Raw genomic sequence first — 27,205 nt, forward strand, 5'->3', positions numbered from 1 at the left:
TCAGCTATGGGAGTAAGGCCTCTCACGGTGTGTTTGGCTGTTTGTGCTGCACTCTTGGCAGGTATTACTGTAGAAGGCCACCAATATTAAGTCTAAATCTCTTGTCATGCTTTATTTTACGTTGCTAAATCTCTTCTCTCTTCCCCAGTATGTCAATGTTGCTCTACAGGAACAGAGTTCATCACAACCTTTCTTCCTAATTACCAGCGTACTTATGGAAGAAATCACAGACTCCATGTGGTTCTGACTGCTCAGGACTCTGAAGCCAATGTCCACATACAGGTGAGGATCGTATTTTTAAAGACATGAGGTGGACAATGCAACAGTCCAAAGACTTTAAATTATCACTCATGCAGCAAGCAAATGCCAGTCTCTTGACAAATACAAATAGACAGGTTAGTCATTACTGGGTCAAAATCAAATATATCAAATTTAGTGACTATTTCACGAACTGCCGTGAGACAGTGTTGCACATTAACTTTTAAATGAATTTAACAATAATGCATGGTTGGAGACACTATTTTTTACAAATATTCACGAAATTTAATCCATTTGATTCGTGTACATGGACACGAATTTCCCTTTTTTTCATGACGCTCAGCACGACTTTCAACAACGTATTTTTTGTGCATTTTTCTACAAATGTCCAACAACACGCATATGTCAATTTCCGCTCCAGTCTTTTCAAAATAAAACTACTTAGTTAGGCTTATGAAAAGATTGACTTGGTTAGGCTTAGGCAACAAAACTACTTAGTTAGGTTTAGGAAAAGATTGACTTGGTTAGGCTTAGGCAACAAACTACTTAGTTAGGTTTAGGAAAAGATTGACTTGGTTAGGCTTAGGCAACAAACTACTTGGGTTAAAATAACACTGGAAGTGTCGTAACTTAATTACGGAAGTTATGTGACAAAAACTACTTAGTTAGGTTTAGGAAAAGATCGCGGTTCGGGTTTAAATAACACTGAAAGTGCTGTTTCTTTAATACGGAACTACGTGATAAAAACTACTTCGTTAGCTTTAGGAAAAGATCGCGTTTTGGGTTAAAATAACTCAGGAAGTGGCGTAACTTAAGTACGGAAGCTACGTGACAAAAACGACTTAGTTAGGTTTAGGAAAAGATCGCGGTTTGGGTTTAAATAACTCAGGAACTGGCGTAACTTGGCATAGGCCTCCCTATGCACTGTTCGCCGCTTTTTATACTTCCCGGTTCTCAATTACGTTGATTACATACAAATTGATTTTGTGCTGACCATCACGAAAAAAAAAGTGAAATTTGTGTTTACATACACGAATCAATACGTTAAATTTCGTGACTATTTCAAAAACTTCTGTGCAACTGGGCTGTAATGTGTGGAATGAGGCTGAAGTGATGCCTAGTTGTCTGCAAAATTAGCAACATTTGCACTGTAAAATAATATCTTTTTAGCTAAACTTTACATTGTTTTTTGGTGAGTCAGTCAAGCTTGATTGAGCTGTGTTATGGTATTTGCCATTACTCACATGCTAGCATTAGGCTCATTTGGCTTTTCCAAGACTGTTTTAATGTAGCTCATGAATGTTTAACAAATCCAGACGTATCGATCTGCAGGTGGCTTCAGTGGATTTCTCCAAGCGGCTGAAACTTGCTGCAGGTGAAAGCCAATGGGTTTCTCTGCCATGTGGATCCGAGCTGCAGAACCAATTCGTCACTTTAATGTCAGCGGTTCGAATCTCATCCAGTGCTGCGATCTCTGTGGTCTCTTTCAACCGTCGCTATGCCACAGGAGATGGCACGGTGGTTTTCCCAACAGAAGAGCTGGGTACTGACTACTTTGTGTTCACACCAAAGAGCAGGAGCAAATATGACATGCTACTGGCTATCGTTAACGGCAATAGCCATAACCAGATCACCATCGTACCCCATGCTAATGTGTTTCTAAAAGGCAATCCCAACTGGCATTATGGGAAGGCTGTGCACATTACCCTGGCACCCTACGCATCCTACCTTGTACGAAGTCATTCAACTTTGACCGGCATGCGGATTCAATCCCAGGAGCCTGTAGCTGTGTTGGCAGGCCACCAGTGTCTGGCGTTGGGTCGTAAGTGTGAACATGTGTATGAACAGCTCCCCCATGTGGCAAGCCTGGGTAAAGATTACATCGTACCCAGGACCAGCAGCTGTAGGGCCGCAGACTGGGCAGTGGTAGTCGCTGTTGAAGACAACACTGATGTGACACTGCAGGGGGGCTTATCCTTAAAAAAACAGTTGAGTTACATATTATTCATTATAATATACTGTTGTAGCTATCATGGTTTGTCTCTCTGTCTCCTACAACAGTACGTTCCCATACAACTAAACTGCATTCTCAATTATTACGTATTTTCTCTCGGACTATTTGGTTATGTTTAGTAAACACATTGTTTGGTTTAAAGCTGGGGACACACCAAGCCGACATCAGAGAACTAGCGGCGATGAAGGTCGCCTGTTGCGTCGCCTCACGTCACCTTTGTTTTGGCCAACAAGTTGCACCCGAACACATTGCAAAGACGACAGCTGACGGCTAGTTAGCACGTACGTTCTGCGCATGCGTGAGAGGAAATAACTCTCCACACCAGCAGGCGGTGGTAGTCCGTATTCCTCAATCAAAAAAGGAAACAGGAAGACAAAGACGGCAGATACAAGCCGTTGTCATGATACGTACATGAAACAAAGCGGCGTCTGCTGACCATTTTCACAGCACTTTCACTCACCACTTAGCTTCATTCCAGATGTTCATGTCGTGTGTTGGAATGATCAGATGAAAAATGAGAAGAGCCTTTTGTGTTTTTCCTCTTGACTATACTAGTTGGCTTGCTTTCCTCACTTCCATTTCTGTTCTCGTGCACTGATTGGTTTAAGCTTAACAGCCAATCAGAGTGATTTTTCTCACCGACGGGCGGCGCCGCCGATTCAACATGCTGAATCAGCCTAAAACACGGGCAGACTAGAGCCGATGGTGCGGGACACACTGAAAAAACTAGGCCGACAGACGCTCACCGACGGCACCAAACTGTCCGACGGCCGACCGTCGGCTCGGTGTGTCAGGACCTTTAAATGGATAAACGGGTCAAAATGTGTTCTTGTTATCTTCTTTTCATCAGTGGATGTACTACTACTGTAGCCCATACCGTATTCTCTTTAGTGTTTACTTCATGTCTGTTTTATACAATTTTGTCGATTCTGAATCGAATATTCAACAAAGCCATGTAATAATTCCATATAAGTATTTTTCCACAGTTCATCTAACCTTGAACTACACTTATCTAACTAAGTAAACATATCACACTTCCACCAACAGGAAGCTAAAGAAAGCTGGGGACGTCACCCGTCAGAGACTGCATTCCAAACAGCCACTGGTTGTCAAGAGCGACAAGAAAGTAATGGTGCTGCTTCTCAGCAGCAATTACCCACATGACCCTTTCCTAATAACGATGACTCCCACCTGTAAGCTTGCCACTGATTGGGCGGTGGAAACAGTGGACGGACTTCGCAGTACTGTTGCTATTGTGTCAGAGAGGGAGGGGGCCGGCAGTGTGAAGGTGTGTGTGAAGAAGGGACGCTGCATTTCACCTAAGTGGAGAAGCATGTCAGATAAGCGCTGGGTGTGGTCCAACGTCCCTGTGGGGACACGGCAGGCTCATGTGACGGTGGAAGGTGACGCCAGTATGGCGGTCTATGTATACGGTGGACAAAAACGACATGGATATGGCATTGCTGGAGTTTGTCATGAAGGTACACACACACTGAGATTCCTTTACACACATGCATACACAGGGTTACTTTTTATACTTGTTGCACTGGTGAGCCTAACTTTTTCATTTAGCACATAATTTAGTTGCACCCAAAATTTATCACCGCACCTTTTAGCGCCACAATAATACATTTTAGGCATTTTACCAGTTCCCGTAGGCCTACAGTAGGGATGACGCCATAACAGAAAGTACTCAATACAATTCTCTACCAATTCGATACCACGGTAATAAACAAAAGTAAAACAATAAATCCCATGTACTTCAACATCCACTCCTCTATTACCGTTTACATACTGTTTTTTGTTTGGAAGTTAAACAGGTCATAATTCCCTCTCTAATATCTATTTCTATGAAAACATCTCCTTCAAACAACTGGATTTAGTTTCTTGCCAAAAACTACATTTTACAGGATTACAATTGATCATGATAATGTTATAATTTACCTTCACACAATACTCATCTCTACCCAATAGAGCCTGAACGCATCATAATTAAATCAATTGCACCTCCCGTTAAGTTCTCGTCCTGCCGATTTCAGGGAAAATAGGGTGGGTCTCCTGGACGCATGATAGTGAGTTTAACAGTCGACCTACGGTACCGTCAGGTATCCACATGTTTACATGTTACGTTGGTATCAGAGTAGCATAATGTAAGTAAGGGATAATGTACAGCGAGACGGTCATTGTTGTGAAAGAATCCCCGACAGGGCGATGCTGCACCCCGACGCGCAGTAGAGGGGTCTCTCATTGCCCTGAAGGGGATTCTTTCATAACAATGACCCGCTAGCTGTACATTATCCCGCTTGTTACACGGCTACTTACTGAAGAAATCAATAATTTGACACAAAAACGGTCCGCCAGTGTCCGAACTGCGCCCATAGCAACGGTCTGCTATAAAGAAATTAAAAACCGCAGAACGCCGTGATTAACCAATCAGAAATGAGTATTCAACACAGCCGTGTAAAAATGTGTGGTTAGCGGCTGTGTGGACGAGTGAGCAGAGAAACAGAGAAGAAATTAGCGGTAAAGTTGCCTCTTGTTATTAAATGTACAGTAGTGTCACACACTCAGACTTTTTGCTCTCCCCACTTGTGAAATGAATCCGGCGCTTCTGATCAGGTTTAGGCATCTTACCGGGGACCAGGGAGACAGGTGGCGGAGCAGTGCTCCGCCAGAGATGCCGGGTCTGGGCAGTTCAGGGGCGGGGACAGGTGTAACGAGCACCGTAGCATTTTTCTTGACAAAAAACAACCACTAGTTCTCTTAATTTTTAATTACCAGTTGGTTTTATGGTTGTGATGATGCTCGAGTAGGCTACAGGACGTGGTTTGACACATACACACAGAGACAGACCTGAAAATATTTAGTCACACTCGACAGATTTTTAGTCGCATATGCATTTGTTTTTATTTGTATTTATAATGATGGTACAATAACATGTACAGTCAACCACGGTGCTACGTGTTTATGTGTATGATGTGTGTTGTATTTCCTGTAGCTACCCCCCCTCCTACACCAGCCCCAGATCCCTGTGAACAGGTGAAATGTCGAGTAAAGGAACGTTGTGTGAACGGAGAATGTGTCCATGTTTCTACGGCAACCTGCCACGCGGTCGGTGACCCCCACTACTCTACGTTTGATGGCCGACGCTATAACTTCCAGGTAGGGTTGGGACAGCTTGACCAATCATCACCAGCCATTCACTATAGAGTGATCTTATTTGATAGGGACGATGCAATTTAACATAGTTCCATTACAGGCATGAAGCTGATGTGCTGCACAGAGAGTTTATAGCTTATTTTCAACTCTTGTCTCTAATTGGGCTTTTACAGTGTAATTGAAATATACAGCTTTCTATATGATACAACCACAATACACTACAAATACGGAAATACAGCTAAATACACATACCACAATACACTAATACATATACACTAATACACCTTGGTAAATTACAGTACAATTAGTTTAAAATGGATACAGCTCTGTTTTGCTTTTAGCCAGCATTTAATCTTTGCTGTATATTACTTTATATCTGGAATTAATTTGATTTCAGTTGGCAATGTGTTCCAGAGTTGACAGCCCTTTATGGAGAAAGATGATTATCCAAATTTAGTTCTACGATGTGGTGTTTTACACCCTTTAGCGACAGTATGTGACAAACCGGGCTTTCAACTAACTCCAATGTAAACCCACCCGCGGCAGTCGGAAGTGACGTAGTATTAATAGCGTGAGAGTCCGCTAATAGCGGGAGGAAGGGGAGGTGGATGGGTCAAACAAATACGAAATGTCAACCAGGAGACCGCATTTGTGTCCCGTGTGAAACTAAAAGTAATGTTGACTTATTTTATTTTTTACTGAGGTAAGTCGAGTCAGTGAAGTTAATGTCAACCACGACCATTTCCCAACCCTAAGTAAGTGGTTCTGTTGCCTAAACCTGTTAAATAGAAGTTTATTTTGAAAGCACACAATGCATGTAACAAGCGTATATTGATACGCCGTCCCTGATCCGTCAAAAAAGTAACGCAAGAGGGGTACCCCGTGCATCGGTCTCCAATGCCGAGGACCACTGACCAAGCGGTGGTATTTGATGAGTTGGGAGTAAGAATGATAGCATTTCCCAATCTGACATGCCTCAAAACTTACATTGTACAGTCTAGAGCCTTTTTAAACATTGTGTTATTCAAAAAACCTTAAAGATTAGGGTTATTGCATAGTGCATATTGCCTTTAATCAGCACTACATCAGGTTTTGTTTAAAAATAATCCTCTTTACGAAAGTGGGAGAATAGAGCCTTTGTTATTTTGCTCATCTGCTGCTTGATTCGCCATGGCCTAATTCAAACTCATTTTTTCACAAAAATGTTTATAATGGATTTTGCTTCTAATAACATTCATCTTTTCTTTCAGGGTTCCTGCACTTACATTATGACAACAGTTACAAAGACGGCGTCTGACCTTGTGTCTTTCACTGTGACGACCAAGAACGACCACCGTGGTAACCGCAGAGTTTCATTCGTGAGGACTGTAACTGTCAGCGTTTACAAGCAGACGATTATCATCGGCAGAAACAAAGGACAAGTAGAGGTAACAGATCTGCTGTCATCTATTGTAATAAGCAGTGAATGTAATACCCATAGAACCCATTTTTATTCACATATCTCGAGGTCAGAGGTCAAGGGACCCCTTTGAAAATGGCCATGCCAGTTTTTCCTCACCAAAATTTAGCGTAAGTTTGGAGCGTCATTTAACCTTTTTCCCGACAAGTTAGTATGACAAGGTTGGTACCAATGGATTCCTCAGGTTTTTTAGTTGCATATGATGCCAGTATCTTCTCACAAGCTGATCTTGTACGGCAATGCATTTACAGTTTTTGTTCATACGCAGTGTTACAGATGTACAGTTTGCGCTGATCATTGCTCTGTTATAACCTTCAGGTGAATGGAGAACTTCAGTACTTGCCCGTCAGTTTGTTAGGCGGCAAGCTGTCTGTGACGAAGAGTGGAATCTATGCTTCCCTCACCACTGACTTTGGCCTGAGTGTAAAATATGACTGGAACATGAGGCTGTACATCACGGTGCCATCTTCCTACTATCAACACCTAGGAGGCCTCTGTGGAAACTACAACGGAGACCGGAGCGATGACCTGCCTGACGCAAAAAGTGAGATAGGGGATATAAAAGGATTACAGCCTCACGTTAGCTTTTTAATTCTGCCGATTGCATTTACACTTCAAAAACAATGCAAAAGTGAGCATGGCTCATATAACCCCTGTTCACTGCTTGACCCCTACTCCGGAAATGAAATTGACGTCGAAAAAAAAATCACAGTTTTTGGCCAAAATCTAAAAAAAATTTAGGCATCCTGGATTTATAACTCCCAAAAGGCACAACTACACCACACTGTCAACCATCATACCAAATTTGGAGTTCCTAAGTTAAATAGTTTTCGAGTTCTGCTCCTGAAACGAAAGTTTGACACGCAAACAGACGGAAGGAAGGAAGGACACGCGGAGCGCTATATACCCCCGACCAAATTGTTGCAGGGGTATAATCATAAAAGTGGTGTTCATTTGTGGAGGTTAACAAAACGTGCAAGTATCATAAACGTGTGTTTACCAGAGAGCTTATTTTCTACAATAATCCAAAACCCAACGGAACAATCCCATTAGCTTTTTGTCGAGGGAACCAGGGCGATGCTAACTTTCTGGTTGGCAAAAATGCATCATCCTTGGAGCACTCTATTGGGGGCATAGATGCAACCTGGTGGCCAGGTAGCATCCATGCATTTTGATCCAAAGTTGAGCTGAGCTGGACGCCGCCTATTAAATTGCTAACTCACCCAGAAGTCCAGATTTTGTGATTTTGAATCATTAAAATGCCTTCTATTCAAACATTAGTTTGTGTTCTGTCTCTTAGGCTCCAGTCTCACTGTTGTGCTGAAGATGATCCAGAAGTGGAAGGTGAAGTCGTCTGATTTGTTCTGTCACGATAACTGTGCTGGACGCTGTCCAATGTGTTCAATAAAGCAGCAGGACCACTTCCGCCTACCCAAACTCTGTGGGATTCTGACAAAGTCAGATGGTCCATTTTCAGCCTGCCACAAAAAGGTTGACCCCTCTATGTACATCGACAACTGTGTCTACGATGTCTGCATCAATAAAGGTAAGACAATATTAGAGGATGTTCACAGTTCTGGAGCAGAATGCACACTGAATATATCCACAGATCTAAAAGTTTATGTTCACATAAAAAGTAAGTAAGCTTGTCAGTCTCCGGACAAGGAGACTGAGGAGAGTGAGTGACAGTACATATTGAGAGAAACTACTATTTTCTTCAGCCATTGTTAAAAAAACAAGCCAACAATACTTGCTAGCCAGCATTAACTAACGTGTTCAGAGAATTATTCTGTCTCCACTTAACGCTCCGCCCGCTAAACACCTCATCATGTTTACAGACAGAAAAGGGGTTTATATGTGTAATGTGCAAAAACTATCCTACAAGCCTCCATAATTCTACTTTAAGCTCATTACTCATACAGCACACCTTTAAAAAACACTAATGAAGACATTCTCACAAGCAACTAGCAGATTCACACGTCACACATCAACAGGTGTCTGGACAATCAAACAGTAGATAATGCCAGATGGATCTACGCCATGCTGTTCTCTGTGAATAATGAAGTGTCTGTGTGTTTGTCCAGGTGCCAAACAGATCCTCTGTGACAACCTGAAGAGTTATGCTGATGCCTGTCTGTTAGAAGACGTGAAGGTCGACCGTCAGTGGAGGATGGTTACCAAATGCCGTAAGTCACTAAGCAAAATACTATTCCTTTGAACGATGAAGTGCTATTCACCTTATTCTTTGCCTGAACTACGGTGCTTCCTCATTGCATCATGTTGTGTTCTCACTTCCGTTTAGCTAGCAGCTAGTGTTAGCCATAGCTATTTATTGCTAGCAATTGATAGATAAATATCTAGCCAGCTAGCCGCAGTTTAGTGTGTCAGGTCAGAGGTCAAGGAATCCCTTTGAAAATGGTTATGACAGTTTTTCCTCGTCAAAATTAAGTTTAAGTTCTGAGAGTTATTTAGACTAATTCACAACAAGCTAGTATGACATGGTTGGTACCAATGGATTCCTTAGGTTTTTCTAGTTTCACATGTACCAGTATCTTCACTTTAGTTTTAAAACTGAGCCGCTACAACCTAAAAATCGCAAGTTGCGTAGTTAGTTAAATTAGTAGTGTTAAAAAGAAATTGCTTTTACACATTATCGTGTTAACTTTGACAGCCCTAATAAAAACGAATACAAAAATATTTAATTTAAAAATGAATTAGTTTCATTTAATTTTAAAAAACAAATAATTTAAAAAATCATTAATTTAAAAAATTTAATTTAAAAATTAATAAAACATTTTTTAAAAATGATTTAAAAAAATATATAATTTAATTGTATGGTGTTGTCGTATTGGTTTTCACACATATGAACAGTGAGCTAAAACCATAATCTGATGATCAATGATCTCCCTTTTGCCCTCCCCAGCCCTTCCTTGTCCAGCAGGTAGCCACTATGAGGCGTGTGGTTCCCCCTGTCCGGCCTCCTGCATGTTCCCAGACAGTGAAAAGCTGTGTAAAGGCCCCTGTGTGGAGGACTGCCAGTGTGATGAAGGATGGGTGCTTAGTGGAGACAGGTAACATAGCTATGATGCTACCAAACTGTTTCTTATAGCTCGTTAATCCAAGCATAAAAGACAAGAACGCAGTCTGTTTCATGTCTATGATGTACTGTACATTTAATAATGTGTGTGTGTGTGTGTGTGTGTGTGTGTGTTTCAGATGTGTTCTTAAGTCCAGCTGTGGATGTAACTATAAGGGCAGATATTTACTATCAGGCATCACTTTCTGGGGTGATAACACCTGCACCACCAAGGTTAAATGCCTTAAAGGGGAAGCCCAGGTTGGTGTGTGTGTGTGTGTGTCCGTTATTTAAAGGAGACATATCATGAAAAACTCATTGTTTCTTCAACACTTACTGTGTGCTGTTCTTGTTTTCATCTCTTTCACTGTGATCTGATGTTATATTCTGTTCTCACCAAGATCAACAAAGTTTCCTGCAAGAAGAATGAGCACTGTGCCCTGAAGGGGGGTGTCAGGAACTGCTACCCAACGTCCTACTCAACATGCCAGGGCACTGGAGACCCCCACTACAGAGGCTTTGACAATCAGCGGTTTGATTTCCAGGGCACTTGTACCTATATCCTGTCTCAGTACACCAAGGGATCAGACCAGGACCTGGAACCATTCCAAGTGCTGGTCCAGAATGAGAACAGAGGGCGTAACAGGGCTGTGTCCTACACCAAGTCCGTCTCTCTTATTGTATTTGGTGACACCACTGTCAGCATGAGTCGTGCCAGTGTGGGGAAAATACTGGTAAGAATAGTCTGTCTACTACAGTATTTAGCTCTATGTATCACTGTTGACTACTGCTGTAGCACAAGCTAGTCCACTAAAGAGTATAGAAGCAAAGGGACGAAACTCTGCTGTTTTTTTTGACAACAGCCACTGCCACCATTTTGGACTGAAAACGCTTATTATATTTATAATATTTGTATTGTTCAACACAGGCGATTTCGGTAGAATATGACAATAAAATAGAAATAATGTTGTTTTACTTTTGTACAGCACTTTTTAGGCGGACATTTTACTGGCGTCCAGTAGTCGCTTTCAGACCAAAATGGCAGAAGCGTAGCTTTGCTGCTGGGTGCTGACGTTGAAATGGAACAAACATTTAACTTTCACTTCTTGGCAATATACGTTCTTTGGGTCCACTCTAATTCTTTACAAGCTATTTTTGGTAATGTCCTGTCCTCAGGTAAACAGTCGGCCAGTGAACCTGCCTTACTCCATGGATGATGGAAAGCTCTCCGTGTTCCGCCGTGGCTACTTTGGCGTTGTGACAACGTATTTCGGTTTGACGCTCAAGTTCAATTGGAACAGCCACGTCAGCTTGACTTTGCCCAGTTCATACTCTTCTGCTACAAGTGGTAAGTTGGGTGTGCCTCACTGGGGGTTATTCAGTTTACTCAACACTGTTTAAGCGATTAACACATGACAGCAGCACTGTGGTTGTAAAGCAAACAAGTCAATGTCATCCCAATCTAACCCAGGCAAGTTTCAGGGTTCAGGCCTTTATTTGTCATTTGTTAATTCCAGCAAGGCAGTCACTCTTTGGTCTCAGGCTCCTTCAACTATGCTTATAAAATATGTATATGTGGTTGTTGCTTGTTTCTCTTTATCAGGCTTGTGTGGAAATTACAATGGAAAACGAGGTGATGACTTACTGAAACCTGATGGCAACCAGGCTACACACATTAATACCTTTGGACACAGCTGGAAGGTGAGACTTTGTGGGTCTAAAAAGAAAACTGACCTGAAAACACACCCAAGTGAAAAACCCATCAATTCATATACTGTAAAAGCTCAAAGCAGGCCGTCGCCATCTTGGTATCTGGCCGTCGCCATCTTGGTATTTGGTCGTCGCAATTTTGTTTTTTGTCCGTCGTCATCTTGGTTATTGGCCGTCGCAATCTTGGTATTTAACTGTCGCAAAATCTTGGTTTTTGGCCGTCACCATCTTGGTTTTTGGCCGTCGCCATTTTGTTTTTTTTGGACGTCGCAATCTTGGTATTTAACCGTCGCAATCTTGGTTTTTGGCCGTCGCCATCTTGTTTTTTTTGCAATCGCCATCTTGGTTTTTTGCCGTCTCAATCTTGGTTTTGGGGTTTTGTTTTTTTGCAACCAGAAGTGACACGAGAGGGTGGAGCTAGGTATTGAAAAATGGGAGACTATCCTTTAAACTCAAAATATCAAATAACATATTTATATTATTATTATTTTATTAATTTTTCAAGCTAAATAACATTTTTGCATATGAATGTCATTGAACCCAGGCGGGAGGAGACGCTGGCTGCACTAGTGACTGTCCTAATGGTAAATGTCCTGAGTGTGAGCCTGCACTGCTGCAACGTTACCAACAGCGGAGCTACTGTGGCATCATGGCTGACAAGCAAGGACCGTTTAGGTAGGCTACTTCTGCAGATGCCGGGGGTTCGTGGCCTTTTTTTCACAGTGGCCATTTTAACATTAACAGTAGGAAAAGCACAGGTGTAAACAATGAAACCAGTGTTTGGTTTCAGGTAGTCTGCATGTTGCTAGCTCACTGTCAAGTTTACATTGTCTCGCTTTAAGGGAAAAGAGCGTCTTAGGCCTGTAATACAAGCAAAACAGAGGAAGGATCAATGTTAAGGAGGACCTACTAGATGTTTTAAAAAGCATATTATTCCACAAAAGGTAATGGATTCAGATCAAGCACTTAATTTCCACCACTACAACCTACAGCATTCAAGGTCCAGCATGCCTTTATTTCAGTACCCTCCTTCTGGGTTAGACAATAACCAATATATACTTATGCTTAGTATTTTAAAAAACAACAATTACATGAGGTCAGATATATAAATGACCAATGCCTGGTCAAACAACTCCTCACTTTGACTGTCTTTGCTGTCTCTCCGTCTCTGCCATACAGACTGTGTCACAGTAAACTGGACCACACCTTCTTCCTCAAAGACTGTGTTTTTGATCTGTGTATGTACCGAGGCCACGCCTCTGCCCTCTGCAACAGCCTATCAGCTTTCAGCACCTCCTGTCAAGAGGCGGGAACTAAAGTGGAGAGTTGGAGAACCAAACACTTCTGTCGTAAGACATGCACACACACACGCACACACACACACACACACACACACACACACACACACACGCACACGGAAAATTGAGAACTACACTGTCCGTCCGTCCGTCCGTCCATCCATCCACTAATCCATCCATCCTTCGTCCGTCCGTCCATCCGTCTACCCATCCATCCATCCAGCCATCTTCCCAGCAGTCCTGTCCGTCCACCCACCCATTCATTCACTCATTAATTCATTCACTCATCCATCCATCCATCTACCCACCCATTCCTTCGTCTGTCCATCTTCCCACCCGTACGTCCGTCCGTCCATCCATCCATTCACTCACCATTCGTCCGTCCACCCGTCCATCCATCCGTTCATCCGTCCGTTCATCCATCCATCCACCAACCCACGCAACCGACTGATCCATCCATCCAATAGTCCACCCACCCATCCATCCACTCGTTTGTCCGTCCGTTCATCCATCCATCCGTTTGTCCATCCATCCATCCACTCGTTCGTCCGTTCATCCACCCATCCATCCATCCACCCAATCCTTTCGTCCATCCATCCATCCACTTATTCGTTCATTTGTCCATCCGTTCATCCGTCTGTTCATCCATCCATCCGTCCGTCCACCCGTCCATCCGTCCATCCATCCATCCATCTATTTATACATCCACCCATCTGTCCAACCATTCTTCCACCCATCATTTGAAGGCACCATGTAGTTAATGTTTAGATCGTGAAAGTCCCAGTAAAGTCACATGTTTGTAATGAATATAATTACTCTGTATTTTATTTTGATTGACAGCTCCAGACTGTGGTGCTGACAGCCACTATGAGGTGTGTGCCGCCCCCTGTCAGCCGACCTGCAGCGATCTAGCCCCCCCCGCGGGCTGTGACGAGAGCGCGCCCTGTACAGAAGGCTGCGTGTGCGACGACGGATTCATGCTGAGTCATGATAAGTGCGTGCCTCTAGCAGAGTGTGGCTGTCAGTACGAAGGACAGTATTATCAAAATGGACAGGTACTCAAATACCACCTCTACTAGTACTATTAATACTTCTTCTGCCGCTACTACAGATATTTCTGCTCTGCTCTCTCCTCTTCTCTCAGGTGTTCTATCCAGGAAAGTCATGTGACACTCGTTGTGAGTGTTCAGAAGGTGGACAACTAACCTGTGAACAACATTTCCGTTGTTCAGCCAATGAGAAGTGTGTTGTCGAAGCGGGTCTCGCCTCCTGTCGTCCCTCAAGTGTTGGTTCCTGTTCTGTGAGCGGAGTCAGAACAGTCAGGTCCTTTGATGGACAGGTAAAGTACATGTTTTTCTGAATACATAACTAAGCATTTTGGCCGTCGCCATCTTGGTATTTGGTAGTCGCCATCTTGGTGTCTGTCCATCGTAATCCTGGTTTTTGACCGTCGACGTCTTGGTTTTTGGACGACACGATCTTGGAATTTGGCTGTTGCCATCTTGGTTTTTGGCCGTCGATATCTTGGGTTTTGGCCGTCGCAACCTTGTTTTTCGGCCATCGCCATCTTGGAATTGGTCGTCGCCATCTTGGTTTTGGTCGTTGCAATGTTAAGTTCTGACTCGCTAAGTTCTGACATAACATTAAATATCTTCTATATTTCATCCTCTAGGCGTATCCTTTGTGGGGAAACTGTTTGTTCCAGTTGGCAGAAGTGGAGGAGAAGGACGGAGGGATGGAAGAGTTCTCTGTGTTTGTACAGCAGCAAACCAATAAGGACGGTATTGTCTCTCGCAGTGTGGAGCTCCAGGTTTATGACACGGAAATCACTCTGGAGACCGGGGTCATTTGGGAAATCAAGGTATGACTGACATTTTGTTGTGGCCTGGCATAAACTGGGGATTATATACTTGAATTTAACACAACCAAACTGCATTCAATGAACGTTTTACTAGGTTACATTTGATTCCTGTGAGGCTCCAGGCAGTGATGCTGTGGTGAATCCTACGAGGGCCGTCTCCTTTTGAGAGGAAGAACAATAACCTTCAGTAGTGGACAGAGCTAATGTAGTACACCAGCTCACCTGATGAAATACTCCTCTGTGTCTCAGGTCGATGACATCAGAGTCTCCCTTCCCGTGTCACTGGCTGACGGAAAACTGCGAGCACATCAAAACGGCATCCACATCATCGTTGAAACCGCCTTCGACCTGAAGCTGACCTATGACACTGTGGCAGGTGTGTTCTTACAAGTCCCATCCACCTATCGCAGCTCACCACACGGCCTCTGTGGCAACTATAACGGTGAAGCGGCTGACGACCTGGGACCAGCGGACATGAGCCTGGACGACATCGTAGCGCTTTGGGTCGTAAAGAAGGACAAGGCTTCATGTGAGACGGGCTGCGGTGCCACATCCTGCCCTGGGCCCGATAAACAGAAGGGCCCAGACGCTAAAAAGGCCTGTGACATCATCAAGGCCCAGCAGGGCCCGTTTGCAGGGTGCCACTCAACAGTGCCCCCAACTCCCCACTACGATGCTTGTGTCAAGTAAGGAAATACATGGACATACCTCTAATGTCAAAGTGTTGCTTTATATACAGTACATTAACTTCAGCCCGTTTCCACTGCCGGAACTTAACAACCTGTAATCTGACTGTAGCTTCCCGCTGTTGTTTGTGTTGACTGACGGTGGAGCATTGTGATAGAAGAGAAAACTGCAAAAATAAAATCCAAAACCAGAATTATCCTTCACCAAGTGATAACCATTTATGGTGTTTCCTGTATGGTGTTAACTGAAGCGTTGTTTCCAGGGAGATGTCTACAGGCAAAGGGGGCGCGGACATCCTGTGTCGTCACATCCAGCATTATGTTACCACCTGTCAACTAGCTGGCGCCAAGATAAGCAAATGGAGGAGCGACAAATTCTGCCGTAAGTCTGATCTGATTGGCTGATGCTCACCGGTGCTGAATGTGGTTTAGCCTATTGTTTGGATATTAATTCTCCCACGGTAAAAAATGTCCTTGGAGGATACACCGGTGTATTCTCGCTCATGGCTCCTCCGGCAAGCCTCCTCGATCCTCGATCCTCGATCCTCGATCCTCGAGATGCATTTTAAGAATTGGGATGTCCTTCAAGATGGAGCGCTGAGATTGAATTCTGGGTCACAGCCGGAGGATCGAGGAGCGAGGAGACGAGGAGGCAAAGAAATTGGGAAATGAGATGCAGCTACAAAGAACGGGCAACAACACTGGACAAAATACTTTATGAAATCAGCTTTCTGTTGTTGTTTTCTCAAATGTTCTATTTGTAGGTTTTTGTTGTTGTCATTGTTGTCGTCGTTTTCGTCTTTGTCAACGTCAACAGAAGGCAACAGAAGTCCTAACAAACCTCCCCAGTACTGAGCCTCCCGGCCTTGTTTTTGTTCTTGCAGCTGTGAGATGTCCAGCAGGAAGTCACTATGAGCTGTGTTCCTCTTCCTGCGACTCCACCTGCTTCTCTCTGCAGAGGTCAGAGTCCTGCCCGGTGTGCCAGGAGGGCTGCCAGTGTGACGACGGCCTCATGTCTGACGGCGTGCGCTGTGTTCCTGTGGAGAAATGTGGCTGCGAGGTGGAAGGACAGTATTATAGGGTAATTATCATCATCAGATCTTCAATGTTAAGCATACCAGTGAACATTGATTCTATGTGTGTTCTAATGCATAATTAACTGGTTTCAGTCGGCTACGTCAGTATTACTGGAGGACTGTTCACAGCGCTGTGACTGCCAGTCTGGACAGTTCAGCTGCAAGGAAACGAGCTGCAAGGAGGACGAAGAGTGTCGCAACAGGGATGGAATAGTTGGCTGCTACTCCAAAGGTCAGATAATTACTGCTAGGGTTGGTAATCTTCTTCAAAAACATTTTTTTTTGTCATATTTGTTGAAATTCTTATTACATCCTGACAGCAATCAATAAATCAAATTCTTTGAGAAAAAAAATCTGGTATCTGTGGCTGTCGCAACACTGTAATAAACCTGCTACCCGCCTGCGTGCAAATTTAAAACTTGGATAATAATTTTTTTAATAATAATTAACCAGTACTGATCCTGTGTGTGTGTGTGTGTGTGTGTGTGTGTGTGTGTGTGTGTGTGTGTGTGTGTGCGTGTGTGTGTGTGTGTGTGTGTGTGTGTGCATGGTACAGACCCGTGTGCTGAGGTTGAGTGCCGGGTAAAGGAGCACTGTGAGGTGTCAGAAGACCGAGGAGTGTGTGTTCCTGACTCCAAGGCCTTATGCTGGGCTACCGGCGACCCACACTACAACACGTTTGACGAGTGGAACTTCTCATTCCAGGGAACCTGCACCTATGTCCTGGTCAACACCACAGGTACCAAACGAGAAAGATATCTATTGGTTTGCTCTGCTCAGGGTTCACACAGCAGGTTTGATTAATCCCTCTACAGAGATGCACTGTGTCCGACTGTGAGTCAAATAATGGAATTTCCAAATCAACCAAACCTGGGCTGCAGGATACTGTATATTAAAATCTCACACAGTTTGTTAACTAAAACACTGCATGACACATACGCAGTTATTAAAAAGTTGACACACAGTTGTCTCGCTAGCATTAACATGAATTATGGTGACTTCCTCAGGTCTTGACCCCTCGCTGCCAGAAGTAACTGTGACCACCAAGAATGAGGTCCGTGGGAACTCTGAAGGATCCTTTGTGCGTTCAGTCACTGTAGAGATGTTAGGCCACCGTATATCCGTCCCAAGGACCGAAAGAGGCGTCATATTGGTGGGTCTTACTTCAGAACATCGAAAGAAAAAAAAATCGATTCACCTATGTATTATTTTACAATTTTGAAATCTATTTTTTAATGCCAGAATCGATAGATTTGCTTCATTTGAGACTATACAGAGGTAAAAGGAAGTTATCGCATTTATTGTTGTAGTCTGAGTAATGTGACGTCATATCTGTTCCGTATCCGTCAACCAAAACAAACCACAGCGAGCTGAAACGAGGAAGTAGAAAACAGCGGAGGGTCTGCATTGATACGACCTGCACCCTCACATGTTAAATCAACTTTGGGTTTCACACATTGCAGGAAAAGCAGAACTAGACATCATGGCTAAAGCTGCATGCTAACTCTGTCATGGACAGGAAACGTTATCGTATTGCGGTTTGGTGCGGTCAAGCCGGCTGCCACTCTCATCTCCGTGGTCAAATGGGCCGACGCTACAACTGTAGAGCACCCATATACTGACATTTATGTTAAATGCATTCAAACGGCCCCGATGGAGCTGACCATGGATGTATAAAGAGAATGGAGCTGACGGAAGAGCTAGAGACGACCTTGTAGAAGTTAGAGGAAGTATACACTATGACTACGTCCGGTTTTCAAAATAATGTGTTAACAAAGGGAACTGTATATATAAAATACATATATGGAAATAAGATTGATTGGATTATATTCACCAGAAGTATAAAACATTATATGTCCCTTATAAATTAAAAAGAAAATACCACTAATTTGTGACGGAAATGTCTTTATTCTTTGATTTTTGGGTTGCTGGAATTTTTTTTATAAATAATTCAATGAGGGATATATTTCACTTCAAGACATCTCTGACTACAATCATGCTGAAAATCAAACATTTTTACTGCATTAATTTAGATATTTTCCAGAGTAAAAGTCCCTTGAAGTGTATGATTAAATTTTTTCCCATTGTCTAGTGTTAAAAAAGTACACAAAAATCACAATAAATCATAATATCGAATCGCAATACATATGGAATCAGCACCCAAGTACCGTGATAGTATCGCATCTGGAGATAGGTGTATCATCCCAGCCCTAGTTCTCAGTTTTCCTCTCCCTCTCTCTCTCTAGGTGGACGGTATTAAGACAGAGCTTCCTGTCCTTCTTGAAGGAGGCAGCATCTCCATAATACAATCTGGAATAAGAGGCATACTCCAGAGTGACATTGGAGTCGAAGTCACTTTTGATTGGTCCACACTTGTCATGGTGTCCATCAGCAGCAGTTACTATGGTAACGTCGGTGGGCTCTGTGGCAACTACAACGGCAACAAGGAGGATGAGCTGACGACGCCCGGAGGCAGCAAAGCTGTTAATGTGACGGACTGGGCCGGGACGTGGAGCATCGATGACCACGACCCCTTCTGTTACCATTACTGTGACGGCGTGTGTCCTCAGTGCTCGGACGAGGACCGCATAAAGTACGTAATATTATATAAAGAGTTTTATAGTAACTTAAAGGTCCCATGTTGTAGAAAATGAGTCGTGTCATCGCTTAAATTGATACCCATGCTCTTTTCATATGAGTAAGCTGACAGTAAACCCCGTTGTTCCTCGTCAGGTACACTGGTCCAGAGTACTGTGGGATTCTGAGCAACAAGAAGGGACCTTTCGCTGGCTGTCACGGTAGCGTGTCGATAGTGGAGGCTGTCTCCGACTGTTTGTACGACGTCTGCATCAACGAAGGACGGCGTGAAGTGCTGTGTGAGGCCCTGAGCAGCTACCTGGCAGAGTGTCAGGAAGCTGGAGCGTCGGTGTTGCCATGGAGACAACTGGCCAACTGCCGTGAGTTACACACAGTACATTGATATAGACTGAAATACTACAGTACGTCTCCTAACCTCTTCCTCCTTCTCGTTGTACCTCCAGCCATTCCCTGTCAGGCCCACAGCCAGTACAAGGTGTGTGGCTCGGCCTGTCCAGAAACCTGTGGTCTTCAACCAGAGGGGTGTCCTAAGATCTGTGTGGAAGGCTGCTTCTGTGACCCAGGATACGTGCTCAGTGGACAAGAGTCAGTACAACACGTTTGTCCATTCATTTAAGGGTGTAGTATTCATATAACAGATGTTTTACTCCTCCTTGCACTCGCATTGACATCATTTTGTTCTGCTTAAAAAGGCTTCCTGTTGTCCAGATGGTAATACAGCTGAATAAAGGTATCATAGCGCTATATTGTTAGCGCTATATTGTTTCTGCAGAAATAAGCATGTCAATCATGGAGTAGCAGTTTAATCTGGCTGAGAAATGTTGATTTAAAGATGCACAATACAAAATTTAGAGGAAATCTATGTATATGACGGGTTGTCTTCAGGCATACTTGCCAACCTTGACACCTAAAAAATAGATTTCAGAATCAAATTCTGGTGATGTTAAAACAATGAAAAAAACTAAATAAATACTCAGCAACAGCTGTGTTTGTTAATTTTACTTTTAATTCTCAGGAAAGAAAACTGAATATTCGCCCCTGTGGTGTGAATATTCATCAGTTTTTATTTGTTCATTCATTAATTTTTTGTTCCTGCTTGAGTATTTCTTTCTCTTAGTTCCCTCCATTTCTCTCTCCGTCACTCACTCACTGAAAGTCCTTTCAGACACATCGCGACAACCCCCCTGAAACCCGTTATTTCCAATGGCTTACATATATTGCTGTCCAGGTGGAAACAGTAGAGCTTATACACACTGTACAGCGCCAGAAATATTTTGCAATAACAAAAAAGAAAAAAAAAGGTGTGATCATAACAGAGGCATAAATCAGGAGAAATGTGACCCCGGGAGGAAACCGGGAAAATCAGGAGGGTTTCCAAGTATGCCTCCAGTGTTGCCAGATCAGAGTCACAACTTAAAACCTGCCCAAATCATACTTACATTCATACATTCTTACCAGAAACCTGTGTAAAACCATTACATGCACAATAGATAATAATAGTACTAATGAGAATGTGTGCTCCGGCTGGTGGGCGGTGCTTGGTATTTCCTCTCATGATGGCTACCGGGTCACAAACTTTCTCATTTTACAGCTAAACCGTGCACTACAAGATGTTTCTGAAAACATTTGAGGAGAGAAATAGGCATTATTGTAACATAATATTGATTCATATTTGATCAGCACTGCCTAGTTTGATCGGAGTTTGTGAGTGATTGACAGCCGCTCAGAGACGGCAAGGCTCCAGCTCGGCTCTGATTGGTTGTTTTCCTCCGGTCTGTGAAATCTTGCAGATGCCATTAGGAGCACCGGAGAACACCGGAGGACGCAGAGGAACATGATTTTTTTCAGATTACCTGTCTCATGCACTACTGTCAGCATATAGTGACCGTTTTATAAAAGTAACTTTTTCTACCTCCTTCATCTTAAGGCGTTCGTTCTAAAGGAGCTGCAGACTAACAGCTGCTACCTTCACTGGGATGACCTATTATTTCTGCTGGTTTTTATCAGGTGTGTTATCAGGGAGAAGGGCTGCGGCTGTAACCACAACGGCCGCTACTACCGGCCAGGTGTGACGTTCTGGGCTGACTCGCAGTGTAAGGAGAAGTGTGCGTGTGTTGCAGCGACACAAAAGGTGAAATGTGAGCGAACTGGGTGTCGAACCGGAGAGAAATGCGGCGTCGTGGACGGAGTCCAAGACTGTTACCCAATCAGCTTCGAGACCTGCACCGCGCGCGGCGATCCGCACTTCCACACCTTCGACGGACGGAGGTTCGACTTCCAGGGCAACTGTGTGTACAGGCTGGCCAGTGCGTGTGGAGATACTACAGGACTGAAGCTCTTTGAGGTGAGAGGGAGTACAACCATTATAGATTCACACAATAAATCAGAACAACAAAAGAGTCCTGTTTCGTACCTATGTATACTACGACGGAGTATTAGGGCCACATTGAGGAAAAAATAAATAAATCTGAGATTCGAGAAGAAAGTCATAATATTATAAGAATAATGTCATAGGTTTACGGGGAAAAAAGTCATAATATCATGAGAATAAAGTCATAAATTAGAGATAAAAGTCATAATATTATGAGATTAAAAATGAATGACTTTATTCTCGTAATATGACTTTTTTCTCGTAAATGTAAGACTTTTTTTATTGTAATATTATGACTTTTTTCTCGTAATATGACTTTATTCTCTAAATCTTCGATTTTTTTCCCCCTAATACTCCATCGTACTATACATCTATGTCAAAAGAACATAGAATTAGTCTTATTAATCCTAATTACATTATCAATTTGATGATTTGTTTCCTTTACCCTTCTCCCGACCCTCTTCTTTCCTACTTTATGTCCTTTCTACTCCTCTTTTGGTGAATTGCAGGTCAGCCTGGAGAATAACAACCGTGGCAACAAAAGAGTGTCATATGCTAAAGTGGTATCTGTTAAAGTCTACGGCAACACATACACACTGTCAGCAGACTACCCAGGCAGAGTACTGGTAAGAAACATGCACATACACACGTATTTTAATTAGCTAATTTAATGGAACGAGAGCACCCTAAAACACCTGAATCATATCTGTGACATTTCCTGTTACTTATTGATATACCAGCAATAAGATAATATCGACCAACATTGGTCCCACCAACTTATTGAGCTACAGTCGTCTTTAACTGCAAAGCTCTTGACCAGCGTCCCTCACCGCAGCATGGGAAGTAGAAGTACAAATACAACCCATAACCCAGTGTGTGTGTGTGTGTGTGTGTGTGTGTGTTTTCTACAGGTGGACGGGCTTGAGAACTCCCTACCATTCTCCAGTTCATCGTTGGTCCAGGTTTATCGCAGACACAGACTGGCTGTCATTGAGACAAACTTTCTTAAGGTAACACTCGCACTGTAGCACAACACTCCTTTTGAAGCTTTTGTACAATTTTACTGTGGATTTCCTGCTTCTAATTAAATAAATGTCCCATGTCACAAATAAAATGAGGTTTAGCCTAACCTCAGTGATTATCATAATCTAATACTCTAAGACCCTGAGAGCTATTCCGACAGGAGACTGATCTTAGTTTCCTTAGAAGTTCAACCAATAGGGCTCGGTCACAGGTTAGAGACCAGACAAATATCAGCGCCCTTGCTCAGATATGAAGGTCGTTGCAGAAGTAAAACATTGTTGTACGAACCTGAAGCGCCTACCCAAACTAAGAAGTTCTCATGCGACCTGGGACTAGAGTTTACCGGCAGTCCTGAACTATATCCAGCGACATCTCTGGCATTCGTAAAGCTAATAAAAAGAGAAATGCACCGATGGAAAGCTGAAAATCTTGCCTTTTTAAAGTTGTATTGTTTGTCATTCTGTCATAAAGGCTAGGGGGTGAAGTTTGACCCTTGAGTGACCATGCCTCCTTTTATTTGGGTTTTTCTGAGGTTAAAAGTTTTAAAAAGCAACCTTAAAAAATAAAGAGGGGAAAAAAAAACATGTCTGTGATCTTCTGACGTCTGATCTAATCAGCTTGAAGTCACTTTGGAAATCACCACGAGTCATAAAAATCAGTTTTCTGCAACATTTAGGAATATTAAGCACCTATTTGGCGGCCAAATTTGCAGTGTCCTGATATCTATATCTTTTCATAACATATAAATCTACATCTCTGCCAAATGTGTTGCTTTTATCGCAAAATGCACAACAAGCTGCCCCACTAAAAGTCCTGAACATGAAATATCTGCTTGAAGAAGTGGGACAGGCCACAGTGTTTGTGTGTCTGATGGTTTAAAACTCAGCTTTTAACTGTTTGTGGTTTCTCAAAAAGACAAATCTACGGAGGCAGGTGTCATGGGGGAAAAAAAAGACTAATTCATTCATGCCCCAGCTGTTGTTGCTCAGTAAATAGATCCAATACATAAGCTTAAGACAGCTACAGTACCTCTCTACTGAACAGAAGGAACTGAAATTGAAATTTTACAAAATGTCAGAGAACTCATTAAATGCGTTGTTCTGTTTCATTATTGCTACTCTAAGCATGAACTTTTATATAAATTCTCCTTCATATTCCACATTGTTAAAGGTCTCCTTTGACTTTGCGAGTGCAGTGAGGGTGGAGCTGGCGACCAGTTATCACAACTCAGTCTGTGGTCTTTGTGGAAACTTAAACGGTGACCCTGCTGATGACCTGAAGTTGCCCGACGGGAAGCTGGCGTCCAACGCCAATGAGTTTGGAGTGAGCCAGTGGCTGGCGGACGCGGAGGGCTGCTCAAAGAAGTGTAAGCAGCTGATATCTATCTTCACTACTGTGCATCTTTAGTCCCTTTCAGGCACCTCTTTATGTAAATATGATGTAACTTTTACAGGTCAGTCACATGTAAATAAGCGTCCAAGTCACTTTTATGTAAAAGTCACGCTAGGTTGGACCTAGTAACAGTCTGACCTGACTGAGGACACATTATTGTGATATAATGTCTGATAACTTTGTGCCACCAGGTAAAGACTGTGCTCAGCCGCTCCCCCCCGACTTCAAACCGCCCGGCTACACGTCAGTCTGTGACATCATAACAGCGACGGAAGGACCGCTGGCTGACTGCATAAGCCGAGTAGACTCCAAGCAGTACCACCAAGACTGCATCTACGACATGGTGCTTAATGAAGGCAAACAGGAGTCAGCCTGTGACATCATCAGTGACTACGTGGAGGAGTGTCAGAGGGAAGAAGGCTGTGTGAAGCCGTGGAGGACGAGGCGCTTCTGCTGTGAGTACAAACACCTGTTGATGCTTAATTACACAGTTAAATTAGGGCTATCAACCGGTTCAAATATTTCATTAATTGCAAATTAATCGCACATTTTTTATCTGTTCAAAATGTACCTTAAAGGGAGATTTGTCAAGTATTTAATACTCTTATTAACATGGGAGTGGACAAATATGCTGCTTTATGCAAATGTATGTATATATTTATTATTGGAAATCAATTAACAACACAAAACAATGACAAATATTGTCCAGAAACCCTCACAGGTACTGCAAATTTGTATTCAATTTCGAGAAAATAGTCAAAAGAAAATGAGAATACATTTTGATAGTATTAGGGTCACATTGAGGAAAAAAAAAACGAGAATAAGTCGTAATGTTATGAGAATAAGGTCATAGGTTTAAGAGAAAAAAAGTCGGAATATTATGAGAATAAAGTTATAAGTTTATGAGAAAAAAAGTCATAATATTATGAGAATAAAGTTATAAGTTTATGAGAAAAAAAGTCATAATATTATGAGAATAAAGTCCAAAGTTTAAGAGAAAAAAGTTTTATATTGTGAGAATAAAGTCATAAGTTTAAGAGAAAAAAAGTCGTAATATTATGAGAATAAACTCAGAAGTTTATGAGAAAAAAGTTGTAATATGAGAATAAAGTCAGAAATTTACGAGAAAAAAAGCCGTAATATTATGAGAATAAGGTCATAGGTTTAAGAGAAAAAAAGTCGGAATATTATGAGAATAAAGTTATAAGTTTATGAGAAAAACAGTCATAATATTATGAGAATAAAGTTATAAGTTTATGAGAAAAACAGTCATAATATTATGAGAATAAAGTTATAAGTTTATGAGAAAAAAAGTCATAATATTATGAGAATAAAGTCCGAAGTTTAAGAGAAAAAAGTTTTATATTATGAGAATAAGGTCATAGGTTTAAGAGAAAAAAAGTCGGAATATTATGAGAATAAAGTTATAAGTTTATGAGAAAAAAAGTCATAATATTATGAGAATAAAGTTATAAGTTTATGAGAAAAAAAGTCATAATATTATGAGAATAAAGTCCAAAGTTTAAGAGAAAAAAGTTTTATATTGTGAGAATAAAGTCATAAGTTTAAGAGAAAAAAAGTCGTAATATTATGAGAATAAAGTCAGAAGTTTACGAGAAAAAAAAGCATTAGTGGCTTTTAAACGATTTTGCGTTATCGCGTTAACTTTGACTTGGGAAGTTAAATTTACACTGCAGTGACATGATTAAATTGTATTGGTGTGTGTAATCTGATTACCAATCTGTGTGTGTGTGTCAGGGATGCATTGTGCAGCCAACAGTATGTACAGCGTCACCGCTCCTGGCTGTCCAATCAGCTGCACCGCTCCATCTCAAGCCGCTGAGTGTAAAACCGCGCCCAGCGAGGGCTGTGTGTGTAACCCTGGATACCTGCTGAGTCAGGTAATCCTCCACACTGACTTTGGTCTGCTGCTACTCTGATCTCCTACACTAAATAGGACGTTGTTGCAGTGGCTGCAGTTACATGCCCCTACTGAATGTAATGATTGACCATACACTACAACAATGTGACACTCTTCTGACTGACCTTTGACCTTCTAGGATCGCTGTGTGCCCCTGGCTGAGTGCGGCTGCAGCTTCAAAGGTCAGTACGTCGTGTCTGGTCAGATCTTCTACGCCGACGCCGACTGCCAGCGCCTCTGTTTGTGCAGCGGAGGGATGGTGTCCTGTAAGAACAAACCCTGCGAAGGAAAGCAGAGCTGTGGCGTGCAGAAGGGAGTGAGGGGTTGCTACGCCGCCGTCGGACATCAGCAAAAGCGCAAACACGGATAGAACCGGGACGACTTCATCTTCTCTTAATTCAATCTGTTTTTTAGGGAGAATACATCCAGTAATGTTGTGTTTATACTAGGGACGCACCGATACACACACCTGGGCTTTGGATATCCGCATACTAATCTGATACCAGCATTAATAAGAATTCATTAATATTAATAAGCTGTATGCCTCACTGTGTGGAAGTGACTCTTTAATGTGTAAGACAACATCAGGCTTGACTTAAACATCGCTTTCCTAACTTTGTAAAACAAAATGTGAGAAATAAATACATAGATATACATTTTTTATTATTATTTATTATAAAGGAATTGAATCATCAAATCTTCAAAATTAACCAGAATTCAAGTGTAAAGCTTTTTAATGCAGCAACAAATTGGTCAAAACTTCCAACAGGAATTAAAATTATAAAAAGTATAAAATGTATATAGTATATAAACATAGAATAGAATTTATAGATCAGCTATTTGGGTCCGTATGGGCCCGATATCCTATCTGGTACCGGTGCGTCCCTAGTTTATACTGTAAGTTATCACTAGTTATTTCACTTGTCAAAAATCTGATCCTAAAGGTCTCCTTCTATTTAAATGTGTAATAAATCATAAATCAATCAAATAATCTGATTATTTTTTGTTGATTTTAAGTCACTTTGCTTATTAAATGTCTTTATTACAATAACAATTTATTCCAGGTTACATACTGTACTGAATACTGTGTGATAATGTTACAACTAAAACCACTTTATCAGTCTGTTGCTAATGTCCAGCTGTTCCTCCCACTTTATACATTTCACTCTTTACTAATCAAGTATTTCTATTGATCATTAAAAGCATTTCAGCAACGTCACCATCTGTTGTGTCTGTGAATGAAAATGGGTTCAATGGGTACCCACGAGTCTCCCCTTTTCAGACATGCCCACTTTATGATAAT

The 27,205-nt window shown here is 42.2% G+C and overlaps 1 protein-coding gene across 1 annotated transcript; it reads left to right on the forward strand.

Annotated features, from left to right (window-relative positions):
• Positions 1-26,545, forward strand: si:dkey-65b12.6 (IgGFc-binding protein). The gene is made up of 35 exons (XM_037783521.1): positions 1-61; positions 149-282; positions 1,591-2,246; positions 3,320-3,753; positions 5,271-5,434; positions 6,682-6,858; positions 7,209-7,434; positions 8,191-8,436; positions 8,975-9,076; positions 9,814-9,961; positions 10,107-10,227; positions 10,368-10,700; positions 11,143-11,314; positions 11,570-11,667; positions 12,221-12,351; positions 12,856-13,025; positions 13,815-14,029; positions 14,119-14,313; positions 14,647-14,835; positions 15,085-15,521; positions 15,785-15,903; positions 16,406-16,602; positions 16,691-16,829; positions 17,154-17,336; positions 17,605-17,750; positions 18,844-19,190; positions 19,331-19,554; positions 19,639-19,780; positions 21,203-21,539; positions 22,076-22,192; positions 22,478-22,576; positions 23,760-23,955; positions 24,173-24,436; positions 25,740-25,882; positions 26,042-26,545. Exons 1-35 carry the CDS (start codon positions 7-9, stop codon positions 26,270-26,272), a joined length of 7,287 nt encoding a protein of 2,428 aa, XP_037639449.1. The 5' UTR covers positions 1-6; the 3' UTR covers positions 26,273-26,545.
• The last annotated feature ends 660 nt before the right edge of the window (positions 26,546-27,205 follow it).

Source organism: Sebastes umbrosus, chromosome 11 (assembly GCF_015220745.1).
Source record: "Sebastes umbrosus isolate fSebUmb1 chromosome 11, fSebUmb1.pri, whole genome shotgun sequence".
In the NCBI taxonomy this organism is placed as follows: Eukaryota; Metazoa; Chordata; class Actinopteri; order Perciformes; family Sebastidae; genus Sebastes; species Sebastes umbrosus.